Raw genomic sequence first — 19655 nt, 5'->3', positions numbered from 1 at the left:
AACAAAATCAGGCAAAGCCCACATGTTCACAATAATGGACACAGTATTTAACTAGCCTACTACAGTAATTCTAGAATACCTTAGAATAGTTATGCGTTTTGATTAGTGCTTTTCCAATTTTACTTGCTAAAGCTGGATCTTTTGGATTTTTCTTCAAGGCCTGCTCGTAGACTTCTATGGCTTCATCAGGCTTCAGACAGTGAAAAACAGAAACACAGAAGTCAAAGATTAACATAAAAAGTGTGTGAAGAAAACAAAATCTGGTAACACTTCCAGGAATGACCGCCAAGTACTACTGATTCATAAAGCTACATACTTCTGAGAGAAAAACTGTCACTATAAAATTGCTGGAAGTGTAAAGCCCATGTAAATTTACATTTCCATGCCAAAACAGAATGCGGAGAGAACTTTGCAAACAAACAAGTCTGATTTAACCCGATCCTTTTTCCACTGAAATTTCTCTACTACTGTTTTCACTAGTTAACAAACTTACGCAAACTTATTACTGTGTTGGACAACCATCCACTTCTCTCCTCTAGCCATGTTACAGCAAATCTAAATGGTTTCCCTTTTGCTTCTTAATTCTTCGTTAAGGAGACAAATGTGCACAAACATTAATAAGTGAGTAACCATGAATGATCTACAGATCACCAAACTAGTAATCTGAACTATCAGATGTGTGTTCTAACCCAGTATATTCTTTCAACATCTGAATTTAAATGTGTATCCTTCCAAATCCTATGTCCACTTGACTATACTGTCTTCTAAAAATACCGAGTCATATTTCAAATTCATCAAGAAAGCAAACGATATAATAAATGCACAGGAATTCAGTAATTTAAAATTTCAAAATAGAACTTTCAAAATAGAACTAATTTACCTAGAATTATTCTAAACTTCAAAACTCTTTTAAACATCTTCAACTTCTTTCTTAATTTAATTTAGCTCTTGCTTTTAATTTTTGTTAGTCTTACGGGTCAGTATTCTTATAGATAAAATTCCCACCTTGGCTTTCACCCAGTCAGTTATTAGAAGAAATGCATCTTCAACTGCTTTTTCTTTGAACTCAACAGTTAAATTTGTAGCCAGTAATTATGGGGGGGTTTTACATCCTAAAGCAGTTTCTGTTTGCCAGCTACCAATCAATAAGTCAACATGCTACATTGCCTCAACTTGCCAAAGTCAACAAATGACTCAATCATTCTATTCATCTCTAGCAGGCACTTACCTCTTGAATATTCATGTATGCATCACCAAGAAGAAGCAAAGTATGAGCACTTGGCAGTTTTTCTACTAGGTCTCTGGAAACAGAAGACAGAACTTTGCTCAGAATTTAACATGTCAATGCTGGTATCTAAACAACAATAAATAGAGCACAACAATTTTCTACTCTGCAGATTTTAGTTTTTAGTTCTGAAAATAAAAAACATCTGAGGCATCTTTCCAGACCAGGACTCCCAGATACTGTTTTAAATGCTACAACAGTAACTCAAATGAATTCATTATGTCACTACATATTTCTGACTTATTACAATAGGAAGAGAAAAAAATGAGCTCACCATGCTACCATAAAACATCTTGGAAAATATATACACACACCACAAACTTTTACCTGTAGCAACCAGCATATAATCTCTTATCTTTCCTATGGTGAAGATAAATATCTGCCATTTTTTCTTTAGCTTGTACAAAGTAAGGCTGCTCAGGTGTAATATTTCGGAGCATAGTCAAGGCTTGTTCAACATCTCCTTGAGCAATTGCCAGATCTGCATTTGCAATCACAACTCTTAGTTCCTCAGAAGTTCCAGAAAATTCATTAATGGCTTCTTGCAGTACAATAACAGCTTCATGCTGCAAATAATAAAACCAATAGAATTGATGTATTTCCTGTTGTTGGACAGCCAAAAGTAAAGACATCATAAGCAAATAAATGTCTGGGGGCATTATAGAGACCAACAGAAAAAAAAAACCCACAAAAATCCCTAAGCCATAGTATCCATTTGTTTTGCTGAAACATTTAATTCTCTTTCCTCTTGATTTTTTTTTAAATAAAACATATGTGGTATGAACCACCAGAGAAAGTTTTAGTAAAGAAAATAACATCTGCATTGCATATATACAAGGAGATGCTCAAAATTAATCTGGACAATGCCTTTAGCACCTTGTTCCTGCTTGAGCAGGATGACCTCCAGAGGTCGCTTACAACTACATGATTGTGTATAGCTTCTCTTATATTCTTATACATATGTAGTGTTTTACTGTTTATTAAGAGAGTAAGGATGCTGCCACAGGAAGACCATGATCCAAAAATATTTCTAACACCAGTCAGACAAAACAGAAATCTACACGCCAGCAGATGACCATCAACAGCATCTCCTTCTCAAAACTAAAAGAGGTCTTGTAGACTTAAAATTGAGCACCTCCAAGTAGGGCTATTTTTTTTCTCTGTACAATTTAAGGTACAAGCTGTCAAGTCAGATACTGATATATTTGGATTTCACCAAGCAAATCTTCTGATTTAAAAAAAAAAGTGTTGGTCTTCTATTCTGAACTAATATGAAGATACACACTTCTGTTAACGGGAAGAAGAAATTGTTTTCAGGTATGTATGACATCTTAACAAGTTTGCTATCTTACCGGTTCTCCATTTAAACGATGAACTTCTACTAACTCCAGGAAGATGGACACACGATCACTTGTGTCAATTTCAATTCTCTTCCCTTTAGTTTTTGAGGAAGCTGTAGATTTTCTCATTGCAGGCAAATTCTTTGCCATCTGTAAGGTCTTAATAGCCTCTGATAATTCTCCCATCTTCTTCTGGGTTTGGGCCTTAATTAAGTGATAAACAGGATGCTCTCTCACCTAAAATACATAATGAGATAAGGGGTTGCACAGTATTCAAACCCTCTGAAAGAAGATTTTTTTTTTTTTTACAGTGACCTTAGTTCCTTCTTTCCCCCAAATATATCTGATTTCAACTTCAGTAATTTCCTTATGAAAACACCAGAATTTTCAAAGAGTATGCAAACTAGTAATTAAGTAAGTTAATTCCTACACCCCCAAGTCATCCTTCTCAGGGCTGTTTAGTTCAGTTTAAAAATTATTATATACAAAAACATACAACTTCAGATGACTGAATAAAATTGTTTCATTCTTTTGTCGAACTCACCTCAAAATTGTAGCTCAGACAAAGTTCCAAGGATTGAGAACATAGCTTAGCATTGTTTTGAGCCAAGTACACCTGGGCCATCAGTAAGTGTGCATCTGCATAGGAAGGATTCCTTTCAAGACAGTAACGTAGATTACTATGGGCTGCTTCAATATCCCCTAGGAAGTTAAAAAAGGGAAAGTGAAAAAACAGTTTATATGAAATGCAGAGGTTAAATAGAGAGCATTTATTTAATGGGCACATTTTGTGAAGAAGCTCATATGCCAAGTATTATGTGGTTATGAAATGAAACCAAAAGCAGATCAAATGTAAGATGCTTTCCCATTGTTCCATCTCAATAAGTGATATTTTTGGAAGCAATACATTCAAAAATACCATATTTATGTGTTTGTACAATTCAGATGCACTCCTACAAATCACCAAAAAAAGGCAGTACAAATGTTTTTCACTGAGCTGTAATGCAGTGCTCTGCAGTGACAGAAAAAATTCATTATGATTTAAAAGTGTGAAATTAATTGTTTGTATTAAAGAAACTAAAGGGGTGGATAGTTATCCGTTCACAAAACTATTACCTGACAAGTATTTAACTTTTGCAATTAAAAAGACAGCTTGTTGAAGACCAGGCACAGTTTTTACCACAGTTTCAAGAACAGAAGCATAGTGCTTGAGAAGTGGTGAAGGAGACTGCCCAGGACTTGCAGGCTAAGAGTAAAAAAAAAAAAAAAACAACCAAACAAAATCAACCACACAACAACAAAACAAACAAAAAAACCCAAACCAACACAACAACAAAAAAACCCAACAAACCCCAAACCAAAAAACAACACTTCAGTGACTGGTTTTGGACTTGTTTTTCATTTCGAGTCTGAGCTTCATTTTAAACTCAAATGAGTCATACCAAAGCACTTTGATTTTATTCAGCCCTAAAACCTAAAAGCTGTCATTGTGAAGGAATATAAAAATAAGTTTTAAATTTAAGGGAGCAACTTCTTGGTATAAGCAGGAACACAAGAGATCCTCATGAACTTCAAGGACGATAAAACACTTCAGACCTGACACAAACTGAAGATTAAGCTCATAAACATTTGGCGACATACTCTGAATACCCTGCCAACTCATCCAACGCAATGGTAACATGAACTAAATTTCAAGAGAAACTGGAATGAATGACCAGAATGATGAGAAGAAAAGGTTCTGGTCCTGTCCCTCCTACCCTCATTCCACACCACAGAACATATCCCTACTGCTAGCAACTGAAAACAGCAGCCCAAGAAATAGCTACTTTCCTGTAAACTGCTAGTACAACGTACCACATTTTAGCTGCCCATTATCAGAAACATTGTTCATTTCCCTCCGTTACTTTAGCTAGTTGCTAACTGTTACATATAAAAAGGAAAAGGCAACCTAAAGATCCTTCTGTTCACAGCTTACATTTCCACAGGACTGATGCCCCAGAGAAGCAGCAATCGTCCACTATCAAACTGAGAGCTTCCACCACTTGGCTCCTTGCTGAACACCTGACTTTCTAATACCACAAACCCCTTTTTCCAATGAAGAGATAAGAAAACTTCAGCAAAAGCCTATCTTTTCTTTTACAGGTTTTTTGTTTCTATGAAAAACAGTTCAGAAAATAATGTTTTCATTCCAAATTAAACACCATCATTGCCACTAAGTACTTCTGGAATACACCCCAGGCAAATCTTCAGACAAGACACTACCTCACTGAATGACACTTCTTATTTATGTCCATCTGTGACATGAAATTGCCTTTGCTACTGATGTTTTAGACTTTCAAATATTACCATTACATTATAGAGGGTGGTATAACAATGGAAAACTATTTGTCTGCCTGTTAGATCTTAAAACTGTACATGAATAAATATTTACAGGAAGGTTCTATAGTTAGACCAGAAATCTGCTAATGACAGGATAACAAAAGTCAGTTCCCACCTATTTCAGAATAATAATCTATTTCAGGAAGACGCTGTTTTAGAGAAACTGTTTCTTCTGCTTTAGCGGTATGCATTTGCTGCGAAAACTAGTCCAAGCAAATCCAGGCACAAAAAATTAGCCATCTAAGTAATATCTTTCTTTGGAATTACTAATAACAATGATGATACAACAAGTAGTATTTCACTGAATTTTACCAACACAAAAAAGAAGCTGAAATGAAGAAGGAACATAGGTATACTAAAAAAATACCCTGAGCTGACAAAAATATTTCAAGAATAGGATCGCCTGTGTGAACATCCTATGTTCATATTGAGATAGCTCTGTTCACTGTACTGTTAGTTTCCTGATCAAGAGATACTAAAAAAAATATAAATGCACATACTGTGCATTAAACAAATATTCCAGGTTTCCACAGGCGTCATTATTCCAACTTGCTCACTTCACAGAAGGTATGTTTTCATAGATAGTTTGATTAAACACGTGTATTTAAAAAAAATGCATTCAGAATTTAACAGTGAAAATTTTCTAAATTTTTGCTTCATGATCTCAAAACAAAATCCAAGAATAATTTCCTTTTTCAGACAGATGTCATCTACAGCTGCTTACCTGTGCTGGGCAAAAATTAAGATATTCCCTAATGATTTCTAGCAAGAAATCAGGGTTTAGTTTTTCAAAATATTCCACACCAAGAGGAAAACCACACAGAGATGAAAAGTGAGTGTCCAGAACATCATTCAGTAAGGCAATAACTTCTTCTTGTCTCTTCTGTTTTTTCATTGCTAGGACTGCACGCAAGAAAGATAATTCCTACAGGTAAAAAAAGGAATAAAACATTCTCCATATTCCAGATACATGCATCTGTTACTCATACATAGTATACGATTACTAATGTTAGCCATATCTTCTTTACATTTAGGGACACTGTAAGACATTTAGTAAGTTCAGTGTAAATTACACTAATGATTATTGTATCAATGCATTCCTTTAATTTCTGCTGGAAGCTCTAAATGCTTCCAAGCCCAAAATCCTGATGATAATTAATATCCCTCACTTCATGGCATTTCAAACTTCAGATAGGTTTGCACTGCAGGAAGGCAATAATGTTTTTGCTCTATAAGCAAACATCCTTGTGTTGCAAAGTTAGACAACACATTAACTTAGATAGATAGTGATAAAAACTGAAACTTGGATTTAATGGCATTCCATTAAGAATGCTCTGCTCAAGTGACTGAAATACAGAAGTAGCTAGTAGACCAGAATACAGATTGTAATCAAAGTATTTTAATGAAGGAAAATGTCTCCTACCCCAGATTTCCCAATGGACTGTTGAATTTCATTAAGAAACTCCAATTGCTGCTCTGCATCTTCTAATTGTCCTTGTATTAGCTGACAACGGATAATTCCTGTAATATATTCAAACATTTTATTGCAGATTTGCCTCCTAGTCAAGCACATGCTTTGTTTTCCAGAATTAACAGAATTCATTTCCACAAACCACTCCTACCCTCTAAATTTTTTATATTGTTTAAGGCAATGCCATAGTCAGGGAGAAAACTGCAGGGGGGTGGTGGGGAAGAAGACGGAAATCTGTGAAGCAACTCTGTCATATTTACTCTCCATTGTCTTGACAGCAATCGAACTGTCTCAAAAGTAATTTATTTTTTTTTCCAAAGAATGCAATACGCACACAAACAGTACCAGATGTTTTTATTATATTTTTCAATCTAATTTGGACACCTATGTAGCTATGGAGAGCTTGTTTTATCAACTGCCCTTGATTTGTTTTGTTTTTGTAGTGCCTAAGAATTCTCTCATTCTCAGGCTCTACAGAATTAAGATAATTAAAAAAAAAATAAAATAGAGCCACATCTCTGTCCTTAGCATTACTTTGAGATTTCTAATTTAAAAGCTTCACTTTCTAAAAGGAAGACAAAGACACATATCCAGTGAGGAGAAACTGCTGCTACAAGGAAGACTGCATAACACGAATCAGGAAGTAGCTGCCCAATGATCCTGCTCTAATAGTTCTAGATTTTCCTAGCAGCAGTAGTAGGAAAACTTGATCAGAAAAAAAAAAAAATAAAAAAAATGTATTTCCTGTGCCTTAAGACCAGTAAAAAACAAAAGTGTTAAGACCTTACCAGTTAGCGCAGGAACGCTTGTTTCATCAAGTCTCATAGCAGTCTTGTACCATTTTAAAGCTTCTTTCACTTTTCCTTGTAAAATCATTTGGTAGCCAAGTTCAGTAGCAAATTCTGCATTGTCAGATGCCAAATCAAATGCTCTTTCAACTAAGGTTTGCGTATGTTGAAGGATGAGCTGGTCCCGGCCACACTAACGGTAAGAATAATCTTTAAACCTTTAGTTTTCCTCATTTTTCAGATTTACTTAGATAAATACACTGAATACTGCTGTAGCAGTTAACAACATCTCGTATAAAACTAATATAATCTTTAGTAGCTATAAAAATCATGACATTGAAGTGTGTTAGATTCCAACATAAATCTACAGTACTACACAGTAAGGAATAGTTGACAGTTACTTTGAATGCCTTCTTAAAACAGTTCTGATAAATAGAAAGATTAAAGAAACCTTCCATTTAAAGGCTATGTTATTAACCTTGTCACTTTCCTATGCTAAGAATATGGTTGGTAGACATCTGAGTGTATTTTCATTGGAATCTTGTTTCTTATTTAAAAGCAAGCAGTAAAAACTTTTTTTTTGAATGAGATGGCTTAAGTGCGGTAATTCATACTGAATGGAAAACTTAAAAAATGTAGTTAGCAAAGGCTACATAAGGATATCTATTTAAACTGTCTGCAGTATTCTACTTTTTGATAGACATTTAACATCTGCCTACCAGAAAATAAAACAAAAAACAGAATATATGGATAGCTGTATGATGCTTAAGAAAAAGGCATACTCACTGTTCTACTGAAAGCTAAAGCCATTTTACAGAAGAGCTGTGAATTATGTGGTTCTAATCTGTCCAGGGCTTTAATTAGGTCTCTCAGTCTTGCTGAAGCCTTAGAGAAAAAGAAGTAACATGACAAGTAGTAGAACGAACCAACAGATTAGGACAATTGAACAGTTTTCACTAAAAAGTAGGCACATACTTTACTATTCAGTAACATCTTGAAATATAAACTTGGAATTTTTCAGGGGTAGCAGTTAGGTTTCTTTTGGAATTCTTATAAAAATACTGAATCATGTTAAAATCTCAGTTTTTTTAATGTTTTCCTAGACACAGGTCTTAATCACATGTGATATCTTACCCCAGAATCTTTTGTTTACACACTACCATGTCCAGCACTTTTCATTCCAAGGAGGCTTTAATGAATTGAAGTCTGCAATTGTTAAGTTTCTCCATATTTCCCACGACTGTGCACAGGTAATACTTAAATTTGATTTTAAATACACTAGAGAGGTCTTTGCAATAACTGAAAATACGTTATACAACCTAAAACACCTTTTCTTCCATAACTTGAAAGTAAACCTACAAAACGTTACAAGTGCTTTACTTTTTTGCTAAATCTCCACTTAAATTATACCAGCATTTTTGTATAATGGAAAAGATATATTTTAAAAATATTAAAAAATATATTTTAAACCAATGGTTTTTCACAACAACGCATTTTAACATTTCCTGAAAAATAGCACAAGCACCATCTGTACAAAACACATGCATATATTCACTGTGCAGAAAAGAGATATTGGGAGTAGAACAAAAAGTTAGAGAATTCTTAGAGCTAGAAAACCCCACAGTAATTGTCAAAAAAGGGCAAACAAAGCACAGGCTATGCAACCTATCAGAGATAGATGTAAAGTGACTGTGATCCCCTTCCAAAAATTTATAGCTACAAAACTCATCACTTCCTTATTTCAATTAATAAAATACTTAAAATTAATGGAAAGCTTATAATAAACAAATAATTTCTCAAATGAGCATTTAAACAGTAAAAGTTTGCTTTGATGACCGAAATTAAGGTGATTCAATTAACTGCCCAGAGAATACTTCTCTTCGGTTTGACTCCTGTTGTCTACAAAGATGGAGGTAAAAAACTGTTTCCCTTGGCTTCCACAACTGCCCCCAGGAATAAGCTAGAGCAACCATTTGAGTCAAAATAGGTGAATATACCTCTTCTGCAGATAAGCAGTAGCACAGGAATGAAGTATGTGAGAAGACAAAGAAAATAGTGTTATGTGGCATCTAGTCCCTACAAAGGCTCAGTTATGCTCAGTCTGCTGATTAAAAGACTCACCTCAGATATATTTCCTTCCCTGCACAGATAATGCAGGGCCTCCATTCTTATGGCTTCTAAATTGAGGGCATCTTTCTGCAATAGTCTAAAGCCAAACAAAAGGTGAATTGTAAAGAGATCAAAACAAAACCTTTACTCAATCTTCTGTTTTGCCCTGAAAGGGGAATAAAATAACTTGTATTGCAGTCACTTTAAGTAATAGCTCTCAACTGAAAGCAAAGCTTTGTTACTTCATGTCCATCCCTCAGACAACATCCTCTTCCATTCAGAATGGTTTCACACACTGATGCAGTATCCTCACAGAATCACAAGGCTGAGTTCTAGCAAACTTAACTCAGTTTACGTTTTTTTTTCCTTGATTACCTAGCTCAAATTAATTAAAATCAATGGAAACCTACCCACTTTTGTTGCAAAGTGTTCTTACAGTGTAAACATGGCAAGAACACAGATAACAGTGTACTACTTCATACTCAACCTATGTGCTGTTTCAACTGTCTGCTCCCAGTCCTGCAAGGCTAGTTGTAGCTTCATTTTCTTTATGAAAGCAGGAATGAAGTTTGGAAAGTTTGCAATTATCTGGTTCACAGTTTCCAGAGCTCCTGAAAAATTCTGACGGACCTCAAAATACTGTGCCTAAAGGAAGGAAGAGAAGTCACATCTAAAACCTGTATACTCACATAGGTGAGGAGACTTAGAAGTTCTTTGATACAGAAACCATGAAAAAGAGCTAGTGAGAGAAAAATCTTTAAACAATAGTTTTACTTCAGCATCAACCACAGCTAGAGATGCTTCAACAATCAAATACCAAGAAATGACATGTAAAACCTAGTGTGTGGTAAGCATTCTATAACATAAGCTAATGACAGCATTTATAAGTAACTATTCATTTCCAAACAAGACAAAGAAACGTAGCTGAAGAGTGTCTTACTAGATTTTTTTTTTATTTTTAAAGCAATTTACATGGTATTCCAAATAAAAAAACACTTCAGAAGTATCAAGCATCATTTTTAAATAAAAATCAACTTAGAGTTAAATCCTCTGTTTTGCTTTAATGCTGTGTGCATGCCATTTTATTTCATTCTTTTGATACAGAAATAGTGCAAATGTAGTAGTTTGAGAGTTAATTTCTTAAGCCATACCAAGCTAGCTGTCTGTTTAAAATCTAATTTCAGTAACTAAATTTGAGATACACTGGTAGTTGAATTCAACAGTCTGCATATAGCCAAGCACACATGGTTAACCAAATACCATTGCGCATGCATTCCTGAAATTTAGTCTTCTTATTTTCATTGATCTATTTTTTCTGCATTAAACTTTAGAATATTAAATTTTATATTAATAAGTAACAATGTATGTGATATGAACAATTAGTATACTCCGAACCCGACATGTAAAACCTAGTGCATGGTAAGCATCCTATAACAACCCCCCCCCCCAAAAAAAAAAAAACAACAACCCAGGAAAATGTGTAAAGAAAATGATTCATGCCACTCTCCTAATGAACTACAACCAAAACAAGCAGTTGAAATGGTCCAATGCTGATTAAAAAGAACCAGTGTTCATAGATGATCACACTACAGTGTTTAAATACTACTTTTTTTGTCATGGCACACAGCAATTCTGCAATGTGAATAAGTGTCCCATGCAAAAAAGGAAGAGACTACACATACTTTTATATTTTCAGGTGATTTGAAACCTCATTTGTTACACATAAATACATGAATAAAAAGTTTTTCTTGTGTACATAGTAAAATCATAATCTCTATACATTTAGACAGACTGTATTTAATATATAACTTTCACATTGGTATCTAATGAACCCTCAAGTATCACCTAATAGGTAATTTTATTCCAAGGAAAAAAAAAACCCAAAAAAAACCCTTAAACAAACAAAACCAAAACACTCAGAAACCAAACCAACAGGTGGAAATTGTATTTAGTGCAGCAGTATCTCACTGCAGCAATGTTTTATACTACAGAAATGTAATAATACAAGAACACTCCAGAAATTCATAATCGTGTATATGGTAACAGACATAGTGTACCATTACCATGTACCAGTACCATTACCCAGGCATGACCCTTTGCCTTAACCTACAAAGTAAGTGAGAAGTCATACGAACTACAAGCTACTTGAAATGGGCTATCTAATGCAGGAAACAGAAGCATCAGTACATTTTCATTGTGCTAGTGATCAATTTGTGTGACAACTGTTCTATACTCCTTAATCTTATAGATCGATTAAAACTTCATTTCTAAGACCTAGTCTTTTTCTCTAAACCAGTGTGCATTTCTGCTCCTTGGACAAGCTCATTTGTGGACAACTTTTCTCAGCACTTCCCTAATCACTCTATGAGACTAACATGACATTTAGTGAGTGTTAAAATCATGATGCACACTTACTTTACCAAGCAGAGCAAAAACATCATTGCCTTCCTGCAGTGCTTCATCAAAATATTTCACAGTTTTTTTAATGTGAGTTTCTTTTCCACAGGTGAGATCAAGCCATCCTTTCAAAATCAACCCCTATAAATACAATATAAATTAGAATTCATCACTAACTAGGTGGTAAAAAAGTATACTTGATATATTAATAAGAAGTAATAACCTAAAAATAAAAATAGGACTTAAATTATCTATTTTAAACTCTTGAAATATACATTTGAATTATAACCTGTCTACAGCATAACCTAAAATATTAGTAATTCACTACAGCATTAAATCGTATATTTACTTACAGGATTAAAAACAAAAAACAAGAGCACTGAAATAAGAGTAACATACTCAGCAAACAGAACAAAACATCTCAGAAATGACTGCATAAGACACAATATTTTCTGCAAACACTGCTGCAGAATATTTTCTTAAGATATATGAGACATCGAGAAACAAATGGGATGCTGAAAGAGGAGAGGCACCTGTTTTTTTTCTGTTACTGTCTGATTAAAAAGAAAAACTTGTGTGCAAAGGGCAAAGATCTGACACTTCCCAAATCCCCAACAGCATTATAAATTAGTAAAACAGTATTACAAAAAAAATTACAGTAGTTAGAAATTTTAGAAATTGAAATGTCTCTTTTCATTGAAAAAATTATTGCCTATAACTGTTGAATTTTATTTCTCCTATGCGTTCCACACATTTAGCTTAGGTAAATCTACTATAAAATGCTGGATTATTTAACCAAAATATAATTGCCATAAAATATTAACCTATAAAGTATCACTAGCTCTGTTATAACATAAAATTAAAGAAGAGAGTCATTTATTTAAAATGTAAAGGTTAGCAGAAAAGCCATATTCTGTAACTGCTAACAATCGGGGACATGACTTTGTTATGCGACAGGAACTGGCTGAAATTGATATATTCAAGTTTTGGTGTTTTTTTTAAAGGAGTTATTTTACTTCTCTATAAGGAGTACATAAAGTATGTTATCAAAGTAAATTGCATATACTAAGCAAATCATAGTCCACAAAGTTTAAGTACCCTTAACCTCCTCCCAAAAACCGTGAAGTATACATTACTTCATATTGTCAAACTAGGAACAGGGATAAGCACCATAAGTAAACTTGGAAAAATATTTTTTCATACATATTTAAATGCCAATGTATATTTTTACATGTGTGCATGTCCCTCTGTACAAAAAAAAAAAAAAAACACAACATTTCAAATTCATTAAACACCTCTGCTGAAAGTATTTCCTACTAAGCAACATTCCCAAATAATCTTTTGAAAACAAAAACAAGCAAACAAAACCCAACTACTACAGCTTTAATAAACGAAGTCATAAATACTGCTGTTTTACAGAAACGGCATACCATTAGTCTTTTTAGAAATAAACATATTAATGCTTCGTGATGTCCTTAATTATTTCTTCATGAGTAAAATTTAAGCAGTAATTAAAAATAAACTACCAATTTTAATTAAAAACAGTGATAATTCAAAAGCTATTACTCAAATTCATAACATAATTCAGAAATTAACATTTAGAATAGTTGCAGATTTTTAACTCACATAATATCACATAAACCATAAAACCGCAGATTATAAATTGAGCAATGCACTGAACCACACAGAGGAACAATTCAGAAACATTTGTGTTTAATACGAGCGTCATAAGAGAACAATTATGCATTCAATCTTAACAGCTCTGCCTCAAAGATGTCTGACAAAACAAATTTTTCTCTCCTTGAAGCTGATACATGCTTTATAACACCCCAAACATTAAGTTTTCACAAACCTCTTCAAAGATTCTAGTGAATTTTGATGCCTGTATACAAATGCACAAGACATTGCCATATACAACACATTGATTTTAAAATTAATTACATTCAGTAAAACCCTAAGCAAATTTTGCCTTTAGCAACTGCTGAAAATTTAAGTGCCCCATCTTTTGGATATTTTTGGACTTCAGATTCAAAACAGACGCGTGATCAGAACAGATCTAGTGAGGCTATGACACTTGGTTTTTTTCTAGAAATTATGATGCTCAGTATCAAGTAGCAAAATTGGCATAACTACGTATTATTTCCATTGGTCAATGCAGACCTGTCATTTCTTAAGGGAAAATGAATATTTAGCAGACGAGAATAATTATGGGAAGTCTACTTGGCCCTGTCAAATGAATTTATGACATTAAGAATTAGAACACAAAACAGTTAAAGGAAACTTCCAAATAGCATTGGTGCAGTAAGTCTAACTTCACAGTATACATGAGCCTCTATTTTACATAGGAAAAAAAAAAAACAAGTTACCTCTTTACCACCACCAGAAACTTTTATCATTCTATCAACATATTCACGGGCTTTGTCCTCACGACCAAGATGCCACAAAAATATGCCAGCAAAGTACAGAGCCTGCTGTCCTGCTGTTCTACGTTGCTCCTTCAGTTTTGCATCCAATTCTAGAATAGCATCACGATCTGAAAAGGTTTTGTTCACAGCTTGTGTTGATAGCATCTCAAAATATTACAAGAGAGAAGCATATAAGTCAAGAGTTTCCAAATCAGACCTTGTTTTCTGTATTGTGTATTGATAAACACAGATCCTTGCAATCCAAAATATTAATCAGGTACAGAGGTAAAAGACAGAAGAGGATTCCCATCAACATGGTAAACTGTGCAAGAATACTGCTACTTGTTAAACCTAAAATCTGCAGCTGAGACTTCTGCCAGATAAATGGAAACTTGACAATTAGGCTCACATTTATACCAGTGTCCGCCAAGTAAGTAAGCAGTTAAATGCAGAGCTGCCCTAAAATGCTGAACATGAGATGATTTAGGTCCAGAATCCCTGGAAAACACATGGGGTGTTTCTTAAAACTAAAACTCATTTTCTCACAACTTCATTGTTACTGTCAGTTGCTCCCATCAGGTTAATCCCACACAGAAATTTCATTTGGTATGGGAGGCTTACTCTCAAATGTTTTCTTTTACCCACATTAATTTCTGATCCATTTTTAGAAGCCATTAAAATCAAATGTCTGACTCTTGAAATGCATGATAATTTTGCTGCCTTAGAGTATTAATCCTCAGGGACTCAAATAAGACTGATGTCATTAGTCAGAGCTATTTCACATCCATACTGCTTAACAAAATTGTCAGTAACAGTTATAAATCTGCACAGCCAGGGCAATAGTTTAATGACAACTTGGTTTACCTGATAAACAGACTGTGGTTTTGAGAATATAACTTAGCAAAATAACCTCTGTTTTTTAGACTGGGGAAAGGAATACCAGTGTTCACAAAATTATTTTCTCCATTTGTAAGGTCAGGGTAATTTGAAAGATAGAACTGGCCTGGCTTTAACAACTTCTTAAATTGCAAATCTGGGTTCAGCCGTAGCAGTTTTTTTTCTCCTTCCTAGTAGCTGGTGCAGTGCTGTGGTTTCGACTTTAGTCTGAGAAGAGTGCTGATACTACACCAAGGTTTTTAGTTGTTGCTAAGTAATGCTTACTTCGATCAAGGACTTTTCAGTCTCATGCTCTGCCAGGGACGAGGGGCACAAGAATCTGGGAGGAAGTAGACACAGGACAGCTGAACCAAACTATCCAAAGAGGTATTCCATACCACAGCATGTCATGCCCAGTATATAAACTGGGAGGAGTCACCTAGAAGGCCCAGATCACTGCTCAGGTCAGGCTGGGTATCGGCTGGCAGGTGGTGAGCAACTGTACTAAGCATCACTTGAGTTCATTGTTTTATTTTCCTTTTCCCTTTTTAGTTTTATATTCTCTTCCCTTGTTATTTCCCTTATCATTATTATTACTGGTGGTAGCAGCAGTGATTTGTGTTATACCTTACTTACCAGGCTGTTCTCATCTCAACCCATGGGAGTTACATTCTTTCGATTCTCTTCCCCATCCCTCTGGGAGCAGGAGTAAAGAAGGGTGGGAGTGAGCAAGTGGCTGCGTGGTTCATAGTTACCAGCTGGGCTTAACCACGACACTGCTCAAAAGCACCAGTATCAGACAAGAGTGAACAACAGTCACAAGAAGCTGGATTAATTATTTTTTTCCCATGAAAGATTTTTCATCATGGTATATAAGTCAGAGATTTTTCAATTTTTTTTTTTTTAGTATTTCATTTTAACATTGACTCTTATCCTTTGGAGTTTTGTTATTTTTGTTTGCAATCTTGGTAAGTGTCAATTTCGTACTATATAGTATGTCAAATGCAAAGCCAGAGTGCACCTTTTTGAATTAGGCAGAATTAGTCTACAACCCCTAGATCTTCGCACAGAGCTGTTTAAAACAGCTGTCTTAATGAGCATACCTGGCTTAGGGCTCTTTTTATGGGCATAAATCAGAGCCATCATTGTACAAAGTGACACCTCCTGTTTGTTTTTAATAGACTCCAGCTGTCGAATCCCCTCTTGGATGTCACCTGGTGAAACAAGCACAGAATAAGCTATAATATTTTTCAAGATAGAGAATATCAACATCAAACATCAATCTCACTTAAATTTTCCCCTCTATATTTTTCTTCTGTATTTCTGATAACAGCTTCTTCATCACTCCCTTCATTATTCACACATCCACTTTCACTTCCTGTGCAAGTCTTTCAGACACAAGAAAGAAAAAAGCATCACTGTGCAGAGAACTTGAAAGGAGTTACACACTAGTTCTGCCAACTGCCATAAAGATGAAAATCATCTCTATTGTTTGCTTTGTAACAGCATTGAGCGGCTCTTCTTGCTCCTGTTTCTTTAGATGGCCTGATCTTTTGCCTAGCTCGTGTGAAAGTTTTGAACACCAGTAGATAAGACACTATCAGAAAAAAACAGAAACGTGTGATTGCAAAGCAAACAAAACAGTCAGGGAGTTTGGAAACAGATACCTCACCTCAAAATCTTCTGAATCCCTCCTTGCCCTCTGCCACAGCCTTCCCCTACCCAGGTCACCTTTAGTATTTTGTGACATCCTTGAAATACGGATTTAGCAAAATAAACCTTCTCGAAACAGTTTAATGCACACAGAGACCCTCCCAACAGGCATCAGCTGTCAGCCCCTCTAGGCAGATGCATACAACAAAGTCAGATACAGCTGCATTGAAGTGAAAAGCTCAAACCGGGGTGTGTATGGGATGTGATCGTTGCGATCATGAAACACTGGCAATCTTCTCAGCACAGAAAACATTCAAACTCCACGACATTAGTTTCTTTCTGTGTCAGAGACTGAATTTTGCCATGTAAGGAAACCCAGAGTTTGGGAGGGAAGGGACCCAACAACCAGCTCCCCAACCCCACATTACCTTCCCTCAGAGCGCCGTAGGCTCGGTAGAAAAGCAACACCGGATCGCTGCCTAGCCGCCCCAGCGCCTCCTCCGCCGCAGCCCGGACGTGGTGGAAGTAGCCTTCTCGGCAGTAATAATTGAGCAGGGCCTGCAGGAAGGGCGGCCGCGGTTCACTCGTGCAAACGCTTCAGCCCGGGACGGCAGCACACCGCGCCGCCGGCGCCAGGCTCCACCGCCCTCCCCTCCCTCCCGCCCGCCAGCCCGGAGCTGCGCAGCCCCACACCCGCGGAGGGTGCCGGGGCAGGACGGCGCCCGCCGGCAGCGCCCACCTGCTGCACCTCCGCGTCCATCGTTGCTACCCAGCGCCGCGGGGCCCCGGCAGGGTGAGGGAGGGCCTGGCAACACGCTGCCATTGGCTGGTTTAGCAGGAGCGCTCACTGCCATTGGCTTGGAGAGACACGGGAAGAAAAACTGGCGGAAGCGGGCGGCACGTGCCCGGCGGCCTATTGGGCTCTCGGGAGCACGCGGAAGGGAGGCCCCGAGCCATTGGCTGCCAGGCGGAGAGGGCGGGGTTTGGGCACACCTTGGTGGGCGGTGCTGGTTGCGAGGCGCGGCGTCCCCTGCCGACTCTTCGCCGTGTTGCTTACAGCGGTGAGGGCAGTCAGTCAGTCAGTCAGTCAGTCAGTCAGTCAGTCAGTCAGTCAGTCAGTCAGTCAGTCAGTCAGTCAGTCAGTCAGTCAGTCAGTCAGTCAGTCAGTCAGTCAGTCAGTCAGTCAGTCAGTCAGTCAGTCAGTCAGTCAGTCAGTCACAGTCAGTCAGTCAGTCAGTCAGTCGCTGACTGAACGCCGCGGGGGAAGCCTAGGTAATCGGCCTGTTTTCTTGCTTTGTTTGGCTAGACATACGACCAAGTGGCGCACACTCCCTGTGTTTTATAACGTATCTTAGTACCGAACACTTCAAACTGTGTGAAAACACTTCAAACTCTGTAGAAATGAAATAGCAATGGGGTAAAATCCAATACAAAAAGCTCTCTTCCCACCCACCCCACCCCCCCCCACCCCCCCTTTTTTTTAAATTCTAGGGAATTACAGAGTGGGAAAGCCTAGGAGAACTCAGGTTCTCCCCTTGAGGTGAAAGCATGCCCAGAAACAACCCACCGTTGCTAAACAGTGCTCTCTTAGAGTATCTGTGCTGTCTGTCCCACATGAAAACCACCCATGTTGCTATATAGTACAAGGAGGCAAACCCATCTGGCACTAAATTAGCAGATGAAGCTGTTTATTCCAGCGGAGAGCACTCAGAGTAAGCTTTCCTAACAAGTCCATCACACACAGGACTACTCCGTTGCACGCTTCTCATTCCCAGTGTCAGGAAGGTGCCAAGGAAGTAATACATAAGAATATTTGTTTTTTTCTTGTTGGCCCAGATGATTGTCAAAATTTCCTGTTGTAAGGGATGCTCTACTTGTTTTGAAGTGATATTTCAGCGTCTGTAACATTGCAAAACTAACACAGGTATGAGAAAAAGACCATTTTTGCATGGCCACAACCTGTGATCAGCAGTGAGAGTGGCACAGTCCTCATTTACCTTAAAACTATTTCCTTGAGAAAAGCTAAGGTTAAAAAGCTGTTCATGGAATGTTAAAAACTATTATTCAGTTTACGACATTATTTTTGAAGCAGTCTATTCATTTTGGCAGTTTTTTGATAATTATACTTTTTAAGGTAACCTTTTAAGACACATTTTTGTCTGCATATTAATCTGAAAATACTTATATTTTTATTTTGATACTTATGCATTCCATCAAAGTTTTAGACTTCTTTTTTTTTATATTGCATTTCAGAACAATTTGAAGGAGAAACATTTTCCTGCCCCAAAAGATTTGTGATGATTTTCAGAGACAATGCTATGAAATTCTATTACTGCATTAGCAACTGAGCAAGCATATGGAATACAATTGCTCATAAACTGACTTTAGTTCAGTATTAGTTCAGTATTCACCTCTGAGTGTTTTCATTGTAAGTTGTAAGGGAATGCAATATAAAAGCATGTAAGCATATAAAATGAGCATTTAATAAATTCACTGAAGCAATTAGTAAAGAATAACCAACATGCCCACTTTCTAGCTGCATTTGCATCTTTCCATATAAGTATCCACACATGCTAGCTTTTAGAAATGTGGTACTTCCAGAGAGATTCTTAAACATTCCTGAGGAAAAGAACAGTGGTTGTTCATTCTGACTCTGATTCATCTTTTTCAGAAATGCATATGAGAAGAGCTGTAGCCTATTTGTGAATAGTAACTAGGAAGAATAAACTGGTTCTCATAATCCAAGCGGTGGAATGCCATGTATCTAGTACTATGTTCAATCCTCATTTCCTTTTCGTAAACTCATGGATGCTCTCTTGTCATTCCTGTAAATGCTCAGAGCCTCGTGGGACACACTCAGGACAGCTCTGCTGTTTGATGGTTGAGTACCCCACTGGACGGAGCTGTGGCATGAACTCAGGGCAGTACTATGGATACATGTGGAATCATCAT

At 36.6% G+C, this 19655-nt stretch overlaps 1 protein-coding gene across 4 annotated transcripts in view; it reads right to left on the bottom strand.

Moving 5' to 3' along the window:
• The window catches only part of TTC21B (tetratricopeptide repeat domain 21B), a 42236-nt gene extending 24686 nt beyond the window's left edge, over positions 1–17550 (bottom strand). The window contains exons 1-17 of one of the 4 annotated variants that reach the window (XM_065670526.1): positions 17443–17550; positions 17132–17261; positions 16154–16264; positions 14136–14302; positions 11788–11910; positions 9860–10017; positions 9385–9469; positions 8050–8148; positions 7264–7456; positions 6428–6525; positions 5729–5929; positions 3742–3871; positions 3170–3327; positions 2638–2862; positions 1613–1851; positions 1229–1301; positions 80–190 (exon numbers count right to left, since the gene is read on the bottom strand). In XM_065670526.1, coding sequence (XP_065526598.1) covers positions 80–190; positions 1229–1301; positions 1613–1851; positions 2638–2862; positions 3170–3327; positions 3742–3871; positions 5729–5929; positions 6428–6525; positions 7264–7456; positions 8050–8148; positions 9385–9469; positions 9860–10017; positions 11788–11910; positions 14136–14302; positions 16154–16264; positions 17132–17261; positions 17443–17526 — 2385 coding nt within the window. In that variant the 5' untranslated portion in view covers positions 17527–17550. Of the gene's footprint in view, positions 1–79; positions 191–1228; positions 1302–1612; positions 1852–2637; positions 2863–3169; positions 3328–3741; positions 3872–5728; positions 5930–6427; positions 6526–7263; positions 7457–8049; positions 8149–9384; positions 9470–9859; positions 10018–11787; positions 11911–14135; positions 14340–16153; positions 16265–17131; positions 17262–17442 lie in introns of those variants that run through there. The other 3 variants (XM_065670523.1, XM_065670524.1, XM_065670525.1) reach the window with 3 other exon arrangements.
• Between the last annotated feature and the right edge of the window lie 2105 nt (positions 17551–19655).

The sequence above is a fragment of the Lathamus discolor genome, chromosome 3, assembly GCF_037157495.1.
Source record: "Lathamus discolor isolate bLatDis1 chromosome 3, bLatDis1.hap1, whole genome shotgun sequence".
NCBI lineage: Eukaryota > Metazoa > Chordata > Aves > Psittaciformes > Psittacidae > Lathamus > Lathamus discolor.
The sequence above is the reverse complement of the archived record's forward strand: the minus strand, read 5'-3'. Positions and strand labels throughout refer to the sequence as shown.